Consider the following 19,403-nt stretch of genomic DNA (forward strand, 5'->3'; position numbering starts at 1 on the left):
GAGTTACTCCTGCCAGAACCTCGAGACTCATGTTATGCGTTGAGTGCATACAGCCAAGAGCTATACGCAGACAATGATATTGAATTCGTTCCAGTTTTAGAAGGTGACTTTTAGCTGCTGAGAGAAAGCAAAAAGAGCCATACTCCAGAATGGATAGAATAGTTGTTTTATAAAGTGTTATGAGATCTCCCGGATTAGCTCCCCACCACGTGCCGCAAATCGAGCGGAGGAAGTTGACCCTCTTTTGACATTTTTGCTTCAAATACGTAATGTGGGTATTCCAAGTGCATTTTGAATCAAACCAGACACCAAGGTACTTGAAAGTCAATGATTGGGTAATGCTTCTGCCCAAAAGCTTAAGTTGCAATTGGGCTGGGAACCGCTTTCGAGTAAACACTACCAGTTCGGTTTTCTGCGGCGAGAATTCGATCCCTAAGTTCCTTGCCCAAGAAGACAAGTTATCTAAGGAATTTTGCAATGGTCTTTGCAAATTTTCGGCATGGAGACCTCTGACGGAAACCACACCATCATCTGCAAGCTGTCTAAGCGTGCATTGTTCTGCCAAACAACTGTCAATATCTTTCACATAAAAATTATAAAGAAGGGGGCTCAGACATGAGCCTTGGGGTAGACCCATATAACTATTTCTGGAAGTTGTCAGTTGTCCAAGGGTGAAGTTCATTCGCTTTTCTGACAACAAATTGTACAAAAAGTTATTCAAAATTCCAGGAAGTCCACATCTGTCCAGATTGTCTGACAGAATTTCTATGGTAACCGAATCAAAAGCTCCCTTAATATCCAAGAATACTGAAGCCAATTGCTCCTTGTGCGCAAAGGCCAGTTGAATATCTGTAGAAAGCAACGCTAGACAATCGTTTGTTCCTTTGCTCTTGCGAAACCCAAATTGTGTACTTGATAGCAAATTATTTGTCTCGATCCATTGATCGAGTCTTCGAAGGATCATTTTCTCCAACAATTTTCTAATGCACGAGAGCATAGCAATCGGACGGTATGAGTTATGGTCAGACGCTGGTTTGCCAGGCTTTTGAATTGCTATTACTTTGACCTGTCTCCATTCGGGTGGCACAATATTGTTTTCTAGTAGGGTATTGAATAAGTCTAGCAAGCGTCTTTTCGCGATATCGGGAAGATTTTTTAGAAGAACGAATTTAATCATATCGCTTCCGGGTGAAGAGTTGTTCGATGAAAGAAGAGCCATAGAAAATTCCAGCATTGAGAATGGTCCGTCCAGAGGTCCACTGCTCGGAGACGTTTCTCGAAGAGTATGTTGGGCTGGAACTGAGTCTGGACAGACCTTTTTCGCGAAATCGAATATCCATCGGTTGGAGTATTCTTCACTCTCGTTGGTAGATGAGCGGTTACGCATGTTGCGAGCTACCCTCCACAAGGTACGTATTGAGGTTTCACGAGAAAGACCTTCAATGAAATTGCGCCAGTAACCGCGTTTTTTTGCTTTAATTAATTGTTTCAGCTGTATTTCAAGCTTTGAATATTCCTCGAAGTGTGTGGATGTTCCATGTCTACGAAAAGCTTTGAAAGCATCAGATTTTTTCAAATACAGTTTTGTGCATTCATCGTCCCAGCCAGGAGTGGCTGGTTTTCTTTTAAACGGAGCACTTGGAACTTTTCTTTTTTGTGCTTCCAGTGAGCTTTTATACATCAAATCGACAAAGAATCGATATTCTTCCAATGGTGGAAGTATATCTATTGATTCGACACCGATTGTTACCGCCGTTGCAAATTTTTGCCAGTCGATGTTCCTTGTTAGATCAAATGGAACTCGAGATGGTTCAGTGGATTGCGGGCTACACTTGATTGATATACTGATTGGCAAGTGATCGCTACCATGGGGATCATTGATGACCTTCCACTGGCAATCCAATGATAACGAGCTTGAGCAAAAAGAAAGGTCGAGACGACTTTCTCGAGCCGGAGGTTTTGGAATTCGTGTCGCTTCACCAGTGTTCAAGATAGTCAAGTTGAAATCGTCACATAAATCGTAAAAAATAGCCGCTCTGGCGTCATCATAAGGATCACCCCACCCAGTACCATGAGAGTTCATATCACCCAGAATTAGAACTGGGGATGAGAGAATCGAGACTAGATTCCAAAGATGACTACGGCTAATGTTAGTATTTGGAGGAACGTATACTGAAGCTATGCAAAGTTCTTTACTCTTTGCAGTTATTTGACACGCGACAATTTCGACGTCTGATAGAGCTGGGAGAGGAATTTTATAGAAAGAGTAGCACTTTTTGATCCCCAAAAGTACTCCTCCATAAGAATCATTTCTATCCAGGCGAATAATGTTAAAATCGTGGAAGTTGAGTTCAGTGTCAGAAGAAAGCCATGTTTCAGAGAGGGCAAATATATCACAATCATAATTTTGAAGTAAAAATTTGAACGAATCTAGTTTTGGCACTAGACTACGGCAGTTCCATTGTAGCACATTGATCATATCTTCTACTACGCTAGGGGAATTATCCATCGAATGATATGATTGATGCAAGGAGGGGCCATGAAGCAGTCAATTGCTTAAGATAAGACTTTAAAGATGGAAGCAAGGCAGAAATAAAGCTTCTGAGGGGGTCTTGAATTTTTAACGTGTTTAGTATGAAGTCCACAATGTCCGAAAAACCTATCAATCCTCGATTAGACGCGAATTTTCTACGAGAAGTTCGAGGAGCAGCGTTTTTATTTCTCTCTTCTCTGGGTAATGACGTAAAATCCTTGCTGCAACCAGGAACTGGCTGAGAAGGAGCCTTCGGATTCGTTTTTTTATTACTATTACCCTTGGAATTAGACAATCTTCCGAGGGTCACTTTAGGTTTCTTACGGTGCACCGTTGGTGAAGAGAGCTTTCTTTTTGATGATTCATCCTTTATTGAAGATTCTGGTGCAGCCGTAATATGACCCTCATCAGAATCAGAGTCCGATTCTTGAGATGACAAAACCGAAAATTGGTTTTCATCTTGAGCGGCTGATGCGGTCTTTAGCATTTCAGCATAAGTCCGCTTGGAGCGTCCAGCGATAGAACGCTTCACTTTATCGGAGTGCTGTTTGTACCTCGGGCACTCCTGTAGAGGGTGAGGATTCTCGCCACAGTGGATACATTTTTCCACTGTTTGTGTGCAAGAATCCTCACTATGTTTCTCGCCACATTTACCGCAACGAAATTTGTTGCCGCAGTGGCTAAACGAGTGTCCCAACTTTTTACAGTTGGTACAATTATAAACCCGTGGTACAAACAGGCGCACTGGGAAAAAAATATTTTCTACTTTCACATAGTTTGGGAGAACAGAACCTGCGAAAGTAATCCGAAAAGAGTGCGAGGGCTTATAAACTTTTTTGTTTTCTTCCAAAGATGCTGAATGCAGGTTTCTAACATCCAGGATCTTTACAAGATCACCTATCATCGAGTTTTTGAAAGAACCCGTAGCTTTTTTCAATTCATCGACACTCAGACTCGCGTCGGTTACTACGCCTTCTATCTCCACCTCTCGAGAAGGGATGTAGATGTGATATTCCCTGTTAAAAGCTTCGTGGTCAACAATCTTGTTGGCCACATCAAAAGTCAGTGCTTCTACACGCAGTTTATCCGGTCTCTCTTTATGTATCGAGACGCCCGAAAATTGACGCAGCAAATCTCTTGAAATATCAAGAGTTCTCAACGATTTTCCCTTGGGCCGAAAGAAAACAACCCATGGTCCCTTTGAGGTCGATTGATAATAGCGCGTCCGCGCAACAATGGCATCGGTAGATGTCATAACGGTTGCGCAAACGGTGCGCAACCGTCTATGAAAAAAAAAAACACACACACACACACGCACGCGCGCTCAAAAACTCAACTTAAAACTAACTTAGACTAATAATTAACTTAAATTTAAGAAAAATATATAAATATATATATATCTCAAAAAAAAAAAATTCTTCCAAAAAAAAACAAAATACTAATTTGCGGTGTCCGAACAACCTTGAACACCCCTATTCAAAGCTATACAACACCGCACGCTACGAGGTAAACACAATAGCGTGACGACAAAAGTTGTTGTTGATTATACTTCTCTATGATGAAATCGATGCCGCTGGAACCAATTCACAGATCGCCGGTCCGGCGTTGCCGGAGAGGTGCTGCTTCCTCGCTGTTCCGGGTATTAACGGCACTTATCTTGCCACGAACGGTCAAAGAAAAAAAAAACCAAAGGCACTTTGGCGGAGGGAAAAAAAACTTCACCAGCTTCGATTTGTAGCAGAGACGCGAACAATAAGCGTCCGGCTCTTTCAACTATCGATTGAGGAATGAAATAACAATGTAATATATTAAATTTATTTACAAGCATATAATAATGTGTATTATTTTGTTTGGCCATATAAGAAAAATTTAATGAAGTAACGAACGATTGAATATCTTCAAAACAAAAACCTTTTTTCCTATCTGGCATCTCTGCTAAAGCTAAAGTACGAAGAGGGATACACGAAAACAAACTGACGTCATGCCATGAAGCGCGGGAGACGAAAAATTCTTTCGCGTCTCGCAAATCACACTCTGCAGCTTTTGCGCTCCACAGCTATGCAGCTCAACAGCTCAACAGCTCATCAGCTCAACAGCTCATCAGCTCAGCAGCTCATCAGCTCAACAGCTCAATGGCTCATCAGCTCAACAGCTCAACAGCTCATCAGCTCATCAGCTCTAGCTCCGTAATGAGCTGATGAGCTGCGTTTTTTTGATTGCGAGCCGATCCGAATCCGCTCACTATGATGAAGCGATTCGAATGAACAGCTCATGAGCGGATGGCACATCTCTAGAACAGAAGCAGAAAGTGTTCCGAACAGATGAAACTTTTATCAGGAGATTCTATAATTCAAAAGCTGTTAAATTCTAAATCGTAATTTCATTCAGTGCATGATAGCACTTAATACAGAAACAAACAAATACAGAAAAACAAGCAGAAACACCGCGTTTGAAACTTTAATATCCGTATTCTCAGAATGATGTAAATTTGTGTAATTCGAGATAACGATTCGTTTAATTGAGTAAGTGGTAGGCACCAAGTGGGGTGATGTTTTCGTGAGATGGCAGCCGAATTCTTAGCAGAGAACAATGTCTGCGGCCAGACAATCCTACAGATTGTTGCCGAAGGCAGCGTTATCATTTGTGAGTTGCTGCGGTTGAAGGAGTTTATACCGGAGATTTTTTGGTGGGTTGCATGTGTACACGGTCAAGATCGTCTATGTACTCATCGGTTTGTTTCAGCCTCAAAACCAAGGAAGAACAGCAAAAGTATGGTGAAATTATTATGGATTTCAACTACTTCCAAATATCGGACGCTCAGGAAGCGAAAATCGAGGCGGATGAGAAGCTGCAAGCACTGGACGAGGAAATTAAAGATAACTACCTGCTGATTTTGAATCGTTTCTATATTGTGTTTGAAAGCATTCATAAATACATCAAAGATTTGAATGCATTCATCGATGAGTTGAACACGGGATTGTTCATCCAACAATCGATTGAGAAAGTGTTCCAGAATGAGGAGGGAAAGCAACTCATGGTATTTACCACCATCACGATATTTAGAAAATTTATGCACATGGAAATATATTGATTTGTTACAGTGCGAAGCATTGTATCTTTACGGGGTCATGTTGCTAGTGGTCGATCTGCAAATTCCGGGTGTAGTTCGAGAACGACTTCTCGTAGCCTACTCCAGGTACAGTGCGTTGAAAACCGATGGGGACAGCAATATCGATGAGGTGTGCAAACTTCTACGCTCCACTGGATTCAACGATGTCGTTAACACGAAGAAACTTTCCAACTATCCGGAGGACTATTTCGTTCGTATCCCATTGAATCCCCTCTATGTGGAGATGGTTATTGGGCGACTACGATCCGATGATGTTTACAATCAGATTGCTGTGTATCCTTTACCGGAACATCGATCCACTGCGCTGGCCAGCCAGGCGGGGATGCTTTACGTGTGTTTATTTTTCTCCACCAGCACATTGCACAAACAAACAGCGCGGATGCGCGAAATTGTGGACAAATTTTTCGCCGATAATTGGATTGTATCATTCTACATGGGCATAACGGTGAATCTGTTGAGTAAGCGCAGTGTTGGTTAGATTCGACATGATGTACAGTTTGTTCTTGTTTGCAGATGCATGGGATAGTTTCAACGCGGCAAAATCCGCGTTACTTAACACATTGGACACCGATAATTTGAACGAAATATGCGTCAGACAGAAACGATCGATGGAAACACTGCTAAGTCGCACCAGGAATATCCTGAAGGAGGGAAACCTAACGGAACAGAAACTGCTGGATAACATTCCAAAGGTGACGGGCTTAATTCGGGAGTGCAATATTACTGTTCGTTGGGTTATGCTTCACACCAGCCAACCCGTTATCGATATCGGCAGTTCAGCTTCGCTGAAAAAATGTCGCCAAGTGAAGGAATTGATTGAAAAAGAGATAAACTTCAAGGGAATTGAGTTCTTTGAGCTTCTGCTGAACACTGCCCAGTTGGAGTCAAAAATAAGGGACATCCTGAAGAGGGTGTTGGATGACAGAGTGCAACGATGGCAGACTTGCAAAGAGGAAGGTTGCGAACGGGTCCAAGATTTGGTGGAAGCGTACTCGGGGCAGAAGCCCTTCGGTAAGATGAAGAAAAATGACAGTTTAGCTAAGTGGTTTTCCAACATCCAGAAGGAGATCGCACAGCTCAGTAACGAGGACAAAGATTTGAGCACATCCGGACGCAATATCATTCAGTTGATTCGAGCACTGGAAGAGGTTCAAGATTTCCATGATCTTAATAAAAATATGCAAGTGAAACAAAACATTGCCGAGACCCGTCAGTTTCTGCAGCAAATGTTCCACACGATTAGCATTAAGGAAGACGATTTAATCAATCTTCAGCTGATCGGAGACTTCAGCTACGCTTGGAGGTTGATCGATAACTACACCCAGATGATGCAGGAGAATATCAAGAAGCAGCCAAGCTTGGTGATCAAACTAAGGGCAACCTTTTTGAAAATGGCTTCTGCGCTGGAAATTCCACTGTTACGGCTTAACCAAGCCGAAAGCGAACATTTGATGGATGTTTCCAAGTACTATAGCAATGAGCTGGCAAATTTCATTCGGAAGGTGGTTCAGATTATTCCGCACACAATGTTCTCAATCCTTGCCGAGATCATCCATCTGCAGACGAACGTGATCAAGCAAATCCCAATGCGGCTCGAGAAAGACAAAATGAAGGAATACGCACAGTTGGATGAACGCTTAACCATAGCGAAACTGACCTATTCTGTGTCGACATTTACCGAAGGAATACTTGCGATGAAAACTACACTCGTAGGGGTCGTTGAGCTAGACCCTAAACAACTGCTTGAGGATGGCATTCGGAAGGAGTTTGTCAGAAACGTATCGGAGGCTTTCCACCATAATTTAACGTTCAATCTGAAAGCGAAGGAATCCGAGCTGGAAGCAAAGTTGATAGCTCTGCATAAAATCATTGATGGGTACAAGCGTTCATTTGAGTATGTACAGGATTATTTGAATATTCACTGTTTACGGATATGGAACGAGGAAATGCAACGAATCATCAACTATAACGTCCAGCGTGAGTGTAATCCTTTCGTGAAAAACAAAGTGCTTGGGTGGGGGGATTCGGAGTACCAGAACGGTGCGATAGCTATTCCAAGCTATGGACCCACCGATATGGCATCAATTACATTCGTGGGAAGATTGGCTCGTGAAATATTGAGGATAACTGATCCTAGGTAGGTTGTGTAACAATTTTCCGAATGTAACATTTACCCGAATATGATATTTCTCCGAATATCAGATTAACTCGAATGTACATACCACGTGGACAACTTTAGACGGGGTTAGTGGTTACGAAAATGTCCACTCTGTCCACGGTGATGGGGGAGGGTTAGCGTGCCCTAAAATTTCAAAAAGTTAGCATGTACAAAATGTGCACCACCTCGAAAAAACACCCTATGCAAAATATCAGCTCAATCGTCAAAGTGTTTATAGGGCCCTATTCAAGAAAACGAGACGAGCAATTCGTCTCGTCTCGTCTCGGCTTCAGTCATTATCGAGACGAGCAAAATATCCAATTCCAGTACACGAGTTTCATTGAAATGTTTTATTTGGTAGACTGGAGAGACTTCAGTCAGTTTTTCTCGGTATGATCAGTGATGTCAGATGAGAAGACATGTTTTTGTTTTGAGAAAAACACCAAACAATTTTAAAATCAATCGATACTCTTTTCTCAGTGCCAAAATATTTAAAAAACATAACAAAAAGGAATAAGTCTCATATATCTTTTTGTTTCATTGATATTTTTCCTCGAGCATATGGTTTCATCACTCAGACGTTTTGTTATTATGGATTTATTGGGGGCATTGTTTGTTCACCTAATCAACGATTTATCAAGGAAAATTTCAAATCTATATATATGTATTTCCAATAAAGTAGTTGTTTTGGATTACTCATTTTCGTTCAATATGTGAAGACCCTTTTCGTGCCGTGCAATTACTGAATTGAATTTGATTGTTGCAGTTGAAAACATACATTGCTTATGCAATACTGGTTCAGCCGTTTAGGCGGAAAAGAAGAATACCGATGCTTTCAATCAACAAGGTGAACAAACACATCAAACATACTAGGCGATTCGACTGATTCATTGACGAGCGCGGCCAAACGGTCGTCGAACCAGACGAGCTACTCGTCTGTTTTTAGTCGAGCTCGGCTTCTGGAATATGAAAACAAACGAGACGAGCGCTCGTCTGCTCGCCTGATATGGAAAATAACAGAAATTTCTATATTTCTCCGTGTATATGGCTTTGACACTAGAAGTAAATATTTTTATGCAAAGACACATTTGTTCGCATGTTACTATTATAGAGTAGCACGTAATTTTCGTAACTATTTCGCTGAAATAGGGCCCTATTCCTGAAAACGAGACGAGAAGACGAGCGCTCGTCTCGTTTGTTTTCATATTCCAGAAACCGAGCTCGACTAAAAACAGTCGAGCAGCTCGTCTTATCTGACCGTTTGTCCGCGCTCGCTGAACAATCAGACGAGTCGCCGACTGGGTTGTACCTTGTTGATTCAAAGCATCGGTATAGCTTTGTTCCACTTTCATCTTCAGAAATTGTTTCGTGGTTTAACTAGAATTGCATAAGCATTGTAATTTTTGAGGTGCAACTATAGGGCGCTTGCAGCGTACATATATTATTAGTGATCTGTTGGGCAGGCAAAAGAGATCGCTGCATAGGATTTATATGGATCGACAAGATTGAGCTTTGTTTAAATAATTATTTCAGCGGAATAGTTATAGAATTTACGCGCTACACTATATTAATAACATGCGGATATATTTCTCTTTACATAAAAATATTTACTTTTAGCGTCAAAGCCATATACACGGAGAAAAATAGAAATTTCTGTTATGGCTATGACTCATATCAATGGAAGCAGATTGATTATTCAAAAAGTTTCACAGAAACAATGCAAATTGCACATTGCGATTGTATAGCAGGATCCGGTGAAGTGTGCTCCCATTCAGGCTTTGTGCTTTTTGCCCTGAAATGCTGGTCTCGTGAGGAAATAAACTATAATGAATATTCGTGTGCAGATATCCTTAATCGGTGGTTAGTTTTGCAAAAAAGCAGATGATTATGTTGAAATTAAGAACATATTCAGCCAGAAAGATCAACCAACCCTCAGATAAGATTTCCAGGTCTTAATGCTCTGCGGAGAAGTGAAATATGGTTATAAGAAAATAGATCGGAAACGAAGAAAATCCATCAATTGGCTAATTCATGGAAAATACGAGGAAGCATTCGAACGAGAGCTCGACCCTCTGTGTCTTGAATCTAGGTCCAAACATGCTGATGATCCTTTCCTGTTATTTTTTCGATTCAAATCTAGTGGGAAAGTCGCTCAATGAAAATCGTGAAATAGGTGCTGGTAAGTTAAGCAATATGCGTCACACAAAAGCTCTTGTTCGGTGAATAGCTTGCCTAACTGTTTCACAAACTTCATGTTACTTCTATGGAATATTTCGCGCTAATAGAAAGATCGCAACTATATTTAAATCATCTACAGGAACGTCGATTGATAATGAATCCGCTTCTGCTGCCTAGAAGCTACGAATGTAAACAAATGATGTTTGCCCAACAGATGCTCTGCATGTATGTGTAGCAAGAGCCCTATAAAACTCAATTCAGTAATTTGATTTTTTTTTACAAATTTTCAAATGGACATTTCACAAACACCACAACCAAATGTAAACATTGAACTTCATAACCAGGGGTGCCAGGTGTTTGTTTCAAATATGTTACTGGAATAGGATATTTTGCTTGTCTCGGCAGTGACTGAAGCCGAGACGAGCGAAAAGAGGAAGTCAAAGCCGCTCTTCTTCCGTTCGGGAATTGTGGCGAACGGGTAGATCTACAGTGCAAAGTATGAGGTGTGTGAAAGAAGGCTTAACTCTACGCAATATCCAACCCCTCGTCGTTTACAGTATAACAGTGATGTTGATCATAGCAGCCGTAGTAGTCCAAACATTTGGCACCATTTCCTCTTACACCAGACCAAGGCGCCTCTATATATACCTTATACATTTATACAAGCACCTTGCACCAGACCTAAGATAAGATCATATAATAGGGGGTTTTTTAAGCACCAAATTTCTGTCAGATACGGACCAAATTTCTGTTAGTCGTTCTGATTTAGGATTGGCTGATTTCGATAAACTTTGTAAACAAAGCCGATTTTTTCAGTGTTGCCATTAAAAACAAATAGCGTTGGATTTGTATTGAATTTAGAAATGGTGAATTTAATGAATATTACGATATTTAGTTTAAAGGAAATGTGAAGGAATTATATGCAAGTTTATGTATGTGTTTTTTTCAATGGACTAAAGTGAACGGCAAAACACTCATTTGTCAATTTAGCTTCGTTAGGTCCCTAATGCGATTGAGGAACCCCGGCAGTAAATAATTGAATACTTCACACAAAGCCGGAAGTTGCCTCCTTCGTCCAAAAATATCATCCGGATGAGGATGTGTTTTGACCGTACCCGGTCTCCGCGCACTATTTGAAGAAGTCGCCGGAGGAGATGAAGCACTTGAAGATAGACGTTGTTCCGAAATCCGCCAACCCTCCGAATGTCCCTCAGCTGCGTCTTATCGGGAATTTCTGGGCACACGGAGGGTTTCCTCCAACAATTTCGTGGCGAAAACGAAGGAGGAACTAATGAATAAAGCTAAGAAAGAATGGAAAAAAATCACAGGAGGGTTGTGCCCGAGACGCGACCGCATAGTTGACGTAGGATTCCGTTAGGCTATCTTTTGATTTTGGATATGTTTGAAGAATTACATAATTAAACTGTTTGATAATGATTTGGTGGCCCTGAAAAGAGCCGTTTTGTTTGGTTGTTGGGTATTGTTCATTCACTTCACCAGTGAATGGTGACAGCAATGATGACAAAAGGACGGCAAACAGTTATTGGATGGTGCGTATCAGATAGAAGGATGCCAAAGTGGAATGAGATATAATGAAAACTGCCATCTTTGACCCTAGACGAGATGACCCCTGTGTTATGTATGGATGAAATAAAGAAAAAAAAACTCACCAATACCAATACCGAACACAATTATCTTTTTTCACATCAGTAAAAACATAATACTTTAATATAGAGACAACATATTTGAAAAGGAAAAAGTAATTTTCTTTTATAATTTTAACTTTCTGAGTGTTTATTTAACCCAATGCGAGTTTTAGTTGGACTAACAACACCTAATACTATATATAGGGCATATGGGAAATCACTTTTTCTAATATTTCTTCACTTTTCCAATTTTTCTCGCCGTATGAAATTTCCTTGGGTGAAAATGAACACAACAAAACAGACAGCATAAAACCAAACGACCCGTTCTCGAGCGGGAACTCACCTTGATTTTTATTTATTTAATTGAAATAAATCGTTTCATATATAATTTTATTTTTAACACAACTGATAACATATATAATTTTACACTTATACTTGTGCTAAATTTCTCACTATACACGATCATGAAAATTCACGAAGCAACCAACATTAAAGTTGCAAATTTAAATTTTATTTGCTAGAACTAATCGTATCACTCACCTTACTTGCAATATAAAAATGCCCTCGACTTGCATATATTTACAATGCCGATTTCTACCGGGCAGCTTGGTTTTGATGTCTCTGTTAGGGAACTGCCGCATGTGTCTTCAATTTCGACCAATCAGAAGTGGGTATGTCCGTTAGTATAGGGGTTGAGAATTTTCAATTGTTCGATAGTTAATTTCATGACATATATTATTTTATTCAATATAAAAAAATGTTCTGGAATGCCGAAATCGATTGACCCAAAAATTTCATCAATCCATCATGAAATGACTGAGCAATAAGCGTTTGAAATTGGACAATTTTCACGATGTGCTCGATTTTCGATTTTTAATTTGTACCCCAATATGTTCCTGAAAGACGTAATCCTAACATTTTTGCGACACACTGGCGTCAAAATGCTGACGGTTCCCTGTTAGTAGAAAATGTAAAAATAAACAGTATTTTTGATCATAGTTTTATATAGTTTTTGTGGTAAGTGGAAAACAGTTAAATAAACTCTTTTGTTTCAAAACAAATTGATAGTCCTGAGAAGGACTGGAATGGTTAAATGGGTTGTACGGAATCTGCTGCGTTTCAGTCGGATGTAGCAGTTTAGTTTTGCCAACGGTAGCTTTTACGGATTCGCATCTGCTTTCCTTAACTTTTACGTCATCGGCTTCTGTGCGTCGGTTTGCGAGGGTTTGATTGGCACCACCACGACGAGCTAAACGACGGATAGCGGGTGTGATACGATGCGATGCACTTCGCCCCTCTGCCTCCTTTGCTGCATCCAATTGTTGATGTGAAGAGCGCACCAGCAATGCACACTAGATTTAATTCGATGCACTTCGCTGCTTCCTCTCCTTTGCTTCCTTTGCCGCACCGGAGGGTGTTGGTTGATTTGTAGAACACTGCACACTAGAAGCCCAGATGTTTGCCGATCTGAGCGTTGAACGAGAATGAGATATCGAAGGAAGGAAGGAAGGAAGGTATTGAATTAGAGAGACTTTAAACTCTGAGAGTTCATTCGTCTCTTAGATATCGAAAAATGCTACCGTCCTTTTATATCAGTTGGTATGTGAGAAATAGGCGCCCCCCACTCGCTCGACATGCAAATATTTGACTTATCGGGGAACGAAAGAAGCGAAGTAGGCGAAAAAGAAATGACGTCAATTTCGACCAATCAGTACCGTTTGGATAGGGGTTGAGATTTTTCAATTGTTCGATAGTTAATTACATGATATAGATAATTTTATTCAAGGTGAAAAATTGTTATAGAGTGCCGCAATGTTTTGATGTGTAAAAATCTCATCCATCCGTCATGAAATGACTGAGCAATAAGCGTTTGAAATTGGACATTTTTCACGATGCGATCGATATTCGTTTTTCAATTTGTACCCCAATATGTTCCCGAAAGACGTAATCCTACGTCAAAACATGCCAACAAGTATCAGGTTGTTTCAAACATTCTTACCCTCAAAGGCCAATCGCTTACGAAGTGTCTCGCACCATGTTGACCGTCATGCAAGCTTACGAGACTGTGATCCGCCGGACGTTCCAGCGCATCACATGTCGCATTTTTGCGCGCTTTCGTAAGCACCTCTCTTATGGCGGGTTTACATTAGGGAGATCTATAGCTATAGATGGATTTATTCACGTGAAAATAGGTGTAAACGGGTGAGAATAAATATGATACACTTATTCGAGGTATATATAACTTGAATAAATTCAGCATATGTAAACGCTTGTGAATTTCTCACTGGTGAGAAATCAATAAAGTTGGATGCAGTTCTACTTCAGGTGAATAAATTCACCTAAGATATGAATATATTCATTATAGAAGTTCAAGTTAGTGTAAACGGTTGATGCGATTTCTATTGATCTCATCATATTTCTTCACATGAATATATCACTAGTCTAAACCCACCCTTACGCAGGCCACTCAGTGATCGCATTGGATGCACCCATCATGCTCTCGTACGTACGGAACCACCAACGCACCGATTGGTAAAAACTTCTGCAACGCCCTGATATGTTCGACAGCAAGGTCGAAAATTTTGGCTAACTGCTGGAAGAAAATTATCCGTGTTTTTTAATGCAATCGTTATTGAATATTGCATTCGTGTGAACAATATTCCGGTATTCGTTACATTTGGGTGAATGCTTTTCGGGAAAATGTATTTTGAGTGAATGTTATTCGGGTAAACGTTACATCAACATGTGTAAATTTTGAGCTTTTTTATTTTTTTGTACTTCAGAATCACGACATACATAGAAATTTGTAATACCTGGTACGATCAGAAGACGCACAAAATTGTGCTAACCAACAAAATCGCCAGTAGGATAAACGAGGCATTTGGACCAATCGGTCTGATGGGTCTTGACAAGCTGTACTCTTTTTTAGTGGCGTCAGAGCTGGACATTTTTCTGGTTACGATACAACGGAAGCTGCAGGACGAGCCCAGTTGGCATGATGTGCTCGGCAATGTCGAGTCGGAGCTGCAAAAGGCTGACTTCGTTGATAATCCAGCGAAGACGTACGCAAGCCTCATCACCACATTCACTCGGATATGGCCCAAGCTACAGGATTGGATCCTGAAAATCGGCCAAAAACAAATCATTCGAACACATATAGCTTTCGAGATTAATTGCAGCTGCAAGGTCAAATCCACCAAGCTAGAATCTTCGCTGAGAACACTGAACGATGCCATTTTGATGGACGTGAAACGGCATATGCTGGATGAAAGCAAACCGCTTCCCAGCTCAGATTTGGTTTCCGAACTGAATCGCTATTTGGAGTGCGCTGGATTATACAGCCCTTACAAGAAGAAATATATCAGCACCAAGAACCCACGGTTCCTACCGTTGCTAGGGTTTCTATTTTTGATCGCTCATTTGCCACGATTCCAGTATATGAAAAACGTCGACAGCTTAATCGCAAAGAAAAAGAACGATACTATCGATGGTTTTCCCTGTGTGATAGGATTACTGACGCTATTCGGACAATTCCAGGAGCGTGAAATGGACCTTTTCATTCAGTACACTTGTCAATATGTAATGTCCTTTGTGGATACCAACCTTAAGTGAGTCCCAAGTTTATTTTTGTAATAGATTCCTTGCATCAATCAGATTGTTCGCATATTTTAGGGCAAAGCAGGAAATTTGCGTGGAAGCGGTGATGGCACTGCGATTTCTGGAAACATTCACTCGTGTCGCGGAGATTCCACGAAGCCATTTGGAGCAGTTCATTCCAGATTCGATTTTGAACCAATACGAGTTTCTATCAGGCGGCAAATCTTGACATCAAAATGATCTTTGGTGCCTCAGAGGTGGAGCATCTTGAGTTTTTTTTTGTTAAATATAGAGTTTTGGTTGGTTCATGAAGGCGATGAGTCTACCTTGGTACGTAGAGTGAAGTTTACGCGTACGCGATCGTACATAAACTACGCGGTCATTTTAGCCATCTTTTTAGATATTTTATATATACGAACATAAAGCGATGTTTCAATCTTATGCATATTATAGCAGTATACATTTCTCAACAATATCACCAACCTTTCTGGTACAGTAGCAACCCTCTGAACACCTCTCTGATTGTAGGTGTGTGCGTGTAGTACAGTGGTTTTCAACCAGTAGGAATTCCCCCTAGTGGGGATTTTGATCATTGAAGATGACAGAGATCAGCAAAATTTGCCACAAAAACTTTATTGGATACGCTAAATTTTGCGGTTCTCGGCAAACATTTTCAATTCTGAAATGTAATGTTCAATTGAACAATTTCGCAATATTTGAAAGACTTTCCGTCAGTGATGGAATAGACGATGAAACAGTACAGAGGACCATGAAAACGGAAATTGTACAGTCTTAAAAAATGACTTCAAGTTAAATTTGAAACATATTTTCCTCATATCAAAAACAAGATCTGGACATGGTTCGGATTCCCTTCCGACTGGCAGTGGCGAAAGTTTTGGATCAATTTCAGAACAAACACATTGATCTTCGATTGAATTATTTTTATCATGATATGTGGAATACGCGTCACGAATGTTGTTGTATTTATGTGAATATGGATTTCCCACAATACTGCCGGTGAACACAAAACACCGTAACAGAGTGGATATCTAAGAGGACATGAGATTTTGGCTGAATATGTTCAGGCGCAGGTACCATTCTGACCTGACAGACTTTATATAAGTATAAAATCAAATTTGTTGCGAATATAACTTGAAACCCGTTTGTATTCTTTCATTATTTTACTGATATGCTACAGACAGTCTTTCGAAATACTGAAAGGGGGGAGCATTGGGATTAATTTTCGTAGAGGGGAAAATGGGGAAAAAAGGTTGAAAACCGCTGGTGTAGAATGATTCCTCTTTATTATTTTGACATTTGCTCTTCAGTTCCCAAAATGGCGTCCAACCAACAGAAACAACGCTTGAAAATTTAACTGGCACAACTCGAAAATCCAACCTTCTCCCCCGCAAAGTTGGGGAAATTGCCAAAAGAACGTTACCGGAGAATGCTTATCGATCGGAAGCTGCAGTGGTGACGAAAAAGTGGACAGCATTTTTAAATGGAACATCAACTGTAGTTCGATCGATTCGAAACATTTCGAATGACTTGATGAAATTCCATTTTGTATTCCTTTCGGGGTTTTTTTTTGGTATTTCGTTCTAGTTGTTTCTATTCGAACATTAACACATTTACGCCGGTGCGTACCACCGGTGGCTTGCACTAGACTGCCTCATCGTTATTGTGTAGCATGTAACAACAAACGAATGCCAATGGGGGAAATATCTTCTGCAAGATCATATTTGAACAAACGAACGTGAATTAAAACGATGATAGAACGAAAAGCATTAAGCGCAGCCACCAAATGGGGAGGATTATGAATTACAGCCCCGGCGTGAACATGTTAAATGGACAAAACCTTCGAAATATGGAAAATAAAATCACGGGCCCTATTATATAAATCGAATAGAGAAGTCGATACATTCACTGTCTTTATTACATCGAGCAAAATTTCGTATTCTGTTAATCTGAGATGATCTCGTACCGAGCTCGAATTTAATGTCTTGTTATTGCATATATTTTGGTGTTTCTGAAATGTTTCTCAAAGGAAAATATTGGGGTCGCAAACATAAACAAAATAATTCTCTCAAGGTGTTGGATACAGCCTCCGGGGTGTCGACACAGGGGATGGGGATTTTGACGCTATCCAAATTGCAGGTGATCGGAAGTCCGTTCAGCGAATATCGGGATGACGTGGGAGCGTGGGAACGACAAGTATCCAATGATGATAGTTGCTACTCATCCACTTAAACTGCGGTATAGGACCCGAATACGTTGTGTTGAACAAATTGACGAGATAAAATGGGGATTTACTCTTAATAAAACACCAAACTTGCGAATTGAGAGGAACGTGATCAAATTTCTCTGTGTTTTATGCAGTACCGGAAACTACAATACTGCGGCGGGAATTAAATACAATGGAATAAGAGCCTAACGCCTAAAGCCTAACGAAAATACCGCAAGCGATAAACATGAGTATAGCCTTAACGGTTGCCGTTTTATATTCGTATGATACTATTGAGTGGTTTGAAATATTTCACGGATGGAATCTGGTACAGGGATAATCCGATTCTTCGAGACCTAACACAAGGTATGCAACAAGCAAACCAAAAAACTCAAAAAACTCTGAAAGCTGCACCGATAGCTATCACTCGATCGATGCTATCGAATTGATCGGTATCTATAATCTATAATAGTAGAATAGTGCTAATGAGCAAAATTCTTATCGCCTCGATTTCTATAATAGGACCCTATAACTCGAACGAAATAATGGTATCGAACGAACATAAACAAATAATAATATTCAAATTCATAAGTACGATTTATTGAAGTACAAAAAAAATCACATATTCAGATCAAGATTCAATACAGCCATGCTGTTCAAGGAGCAGTTTTGCGCAAATACTTCTTGCCGGAAGGTAAATCAACATTGGTCACCCCGTCTGGAAACAGCTCCGCCAGCTCTTCTTCTTTAACGCTCGGCTGCACCATGCATTCCTGTCCCTGTACCCAGTCTGCCGGGGTGGCTACTCTCTTCTTATCGGTCAGCTGCATAGCATCTATGGTCCGAAGAATTTCGGCAAAATTACGACCCGTTGTGGCTGGATAGAGAATCGACAGACGAAGCTTCCGGTTGGGATCAATAACGAAAACAGCTCGGCATGTCAATGGTAGCCCTCCAGCGCCAATTTCGTCCTTGTCAAGCATATTCAATTTTACCGCCAACTCCCGTTTGGCATCGTCTATAATGGGATAACCAAACTCCGATAACTTTCCGTATGCCTTGATGTCGTCGATCCACCCATTATGCGAGTCAACCGAGTCGCATGACAGAGCGATTGGCTTCACGTTCCGCTTCGTGAATTCCGGAATTAGTCGAGCGACTGCAGATAGTTCCGTAGTGCATACCGGTGTGAAATCAGCCGGGTGGGAGAATAAAATAGCCCACGAATCTCCGGCCCATTCGTGGAAATCGATCTTTCCGTCCGTTGTGTCAGCGATGAAATTAGGAAACTGATCACCCAAATTGAGAACCATTTTCGGAAACACGAAAATTTATGAACAGTGTTGAAATATTGCCGGTTTATCCTGAGACGTTTTACCACACCGTTTGTATTCGAATTAACTGGAAGGGAACTGCTAAGCGACCAAACAAAATAAACCGTGTTGGCATTTGCATTGAGCAGGGACGCCAGGTTTGAAGACATGTCTTCATTTTGAAGACATGTGACCTACTGTGAAGACATTTCTCGCGTAACTTCTGAAAAGGTCGAATGTAACATTTTCGTCAATTCGAGAAAAACGAAGTTGAAGACTCGAACATTATTCCGCAAATTGTCTTAAAAGGAATCGATCTTTAGCACTACTTTCACCACTAGCAGTCAATAATAACTCTGAGTAACCAATCGTAATTGTTGTTTCGTGATTTGAGCTTAATGTTGAAGCCTCGGAGCGAAAAATGTTACATTGGACGTTTTGACTGCCGCGTTTGCACATTGGACATATTACGTTGCACGATAAGAAGTTGAAACTAACTACTAAACAACAATCCAGATATCAACATTTCGTTCTAAAGACAGTTTGTTATCACTCGTTGAATTGCACTGAAATCGATAACAACACCTGAAAGTAACAAAAACTCAAAACGACCGAAGTACGACT

General features: G+C 40.6%; 2 protein-coding genes across 2 annotated transcripts; one reads left to right on the plus strand and one right to left on the minus strand.

Moving 5' to 3' along the window:
* Positions 1 to 4,833: 4,833 nt before the first annotated feature.
* On the plus strand, positions 4,834 to 15,687 carry LOC129769408 (WASH complex subunit 5). The gene is made up of 6 exons (XM_055771674.1): positions 4,834 to 5,219; positions 5,276 to 5,570; positions 5,635 to 6,121; positions 6,177 to 7,800; positions 14,429 to 15,253; positions 15,318 to 15,687. The coding sequence occupies exons 1-6, from the start codon at positions 5,095 to 5,097 to the stop codon at positions 15,469 to 15,471; spliced, it is 3,510 nt and encodes a 1,169-aa protein (XP_055627649.1). The 5' UTR covers positions 4,834 to 5,094; the 3' UTR covers positions 15,472 to 15,687.
* A 2,357-nt stretch (positions 15,688 to 18,044) lies between these two features.
* On the minus strand, positions 18,045 to 18,937 carry LOC129768806 (peroxiredoxin-6). The gene has a single exon (XM_055770695.1). The coding sequence runs from the start codon at positions 18,777 to 18,779 to the stop codon at positions 18,123 to 18,125; it is 657 nt and encodes a 218-aa protein (XP_055626670.1). The 5' UTR covers positions 18,780 to 18,937; the 3' UTR covers positions 18,045 to 18,122.
* Between the last annotated feature and the right edge of the window lie 466 nt (positions 18,938 to 19,403).

This window comes from Toxorhynchites rutilus, chromosome 2 (genome assembly GCF_029784135.1).
Source record: "Toxorhynchites rutilus septentrionalis strain SRP chromosome 2, ASM2978413v1, whole genome shotgun sequence".
Classification (NCBI taxonomy): domain Eukaryota; kingdom Metazoa; phylum Arthropoda; class Insecta; order Diptera; family Culicidae; genus Toxorhynchites; species Toxorhynchites rutilus.

What these genes read in the sequence shown, in the direction of transcription:
- LOC129768806 (XM_055770695.1), bottom strand. Translation starts at nt 18,779, where the DNA reads ATGGTTCTCAATTTGGGTGATCAGTTTCCTAATTTCATCGCTGACACA.
- LOC129769408 (XM_055771674.1), top strand. Translation starts at nt 5,095, where the DNA reads ATGGCAGCCGAATTCTTAGCAGAGAACAATGTCTGCGGCCAGACAATC. An exon ending in CATAACGGTGAATCTGTTGA is followed by an intron (nt 6,122 to 6,176) that starts GTAAGCGCAGTG and finishes TCTTGTTTGCAG; the next exon opens with ATGCATGGGATAGTTTCAAC. An exon ending in TTTGTGGATACCAACCTTAA is followed by an intron (nt 15,254 to 15,317) that starts GTGAGTCCCAAG and finishes CGCATATTTTAG; the next exon opens with GGCAAAGCAGGAAATTTGCG.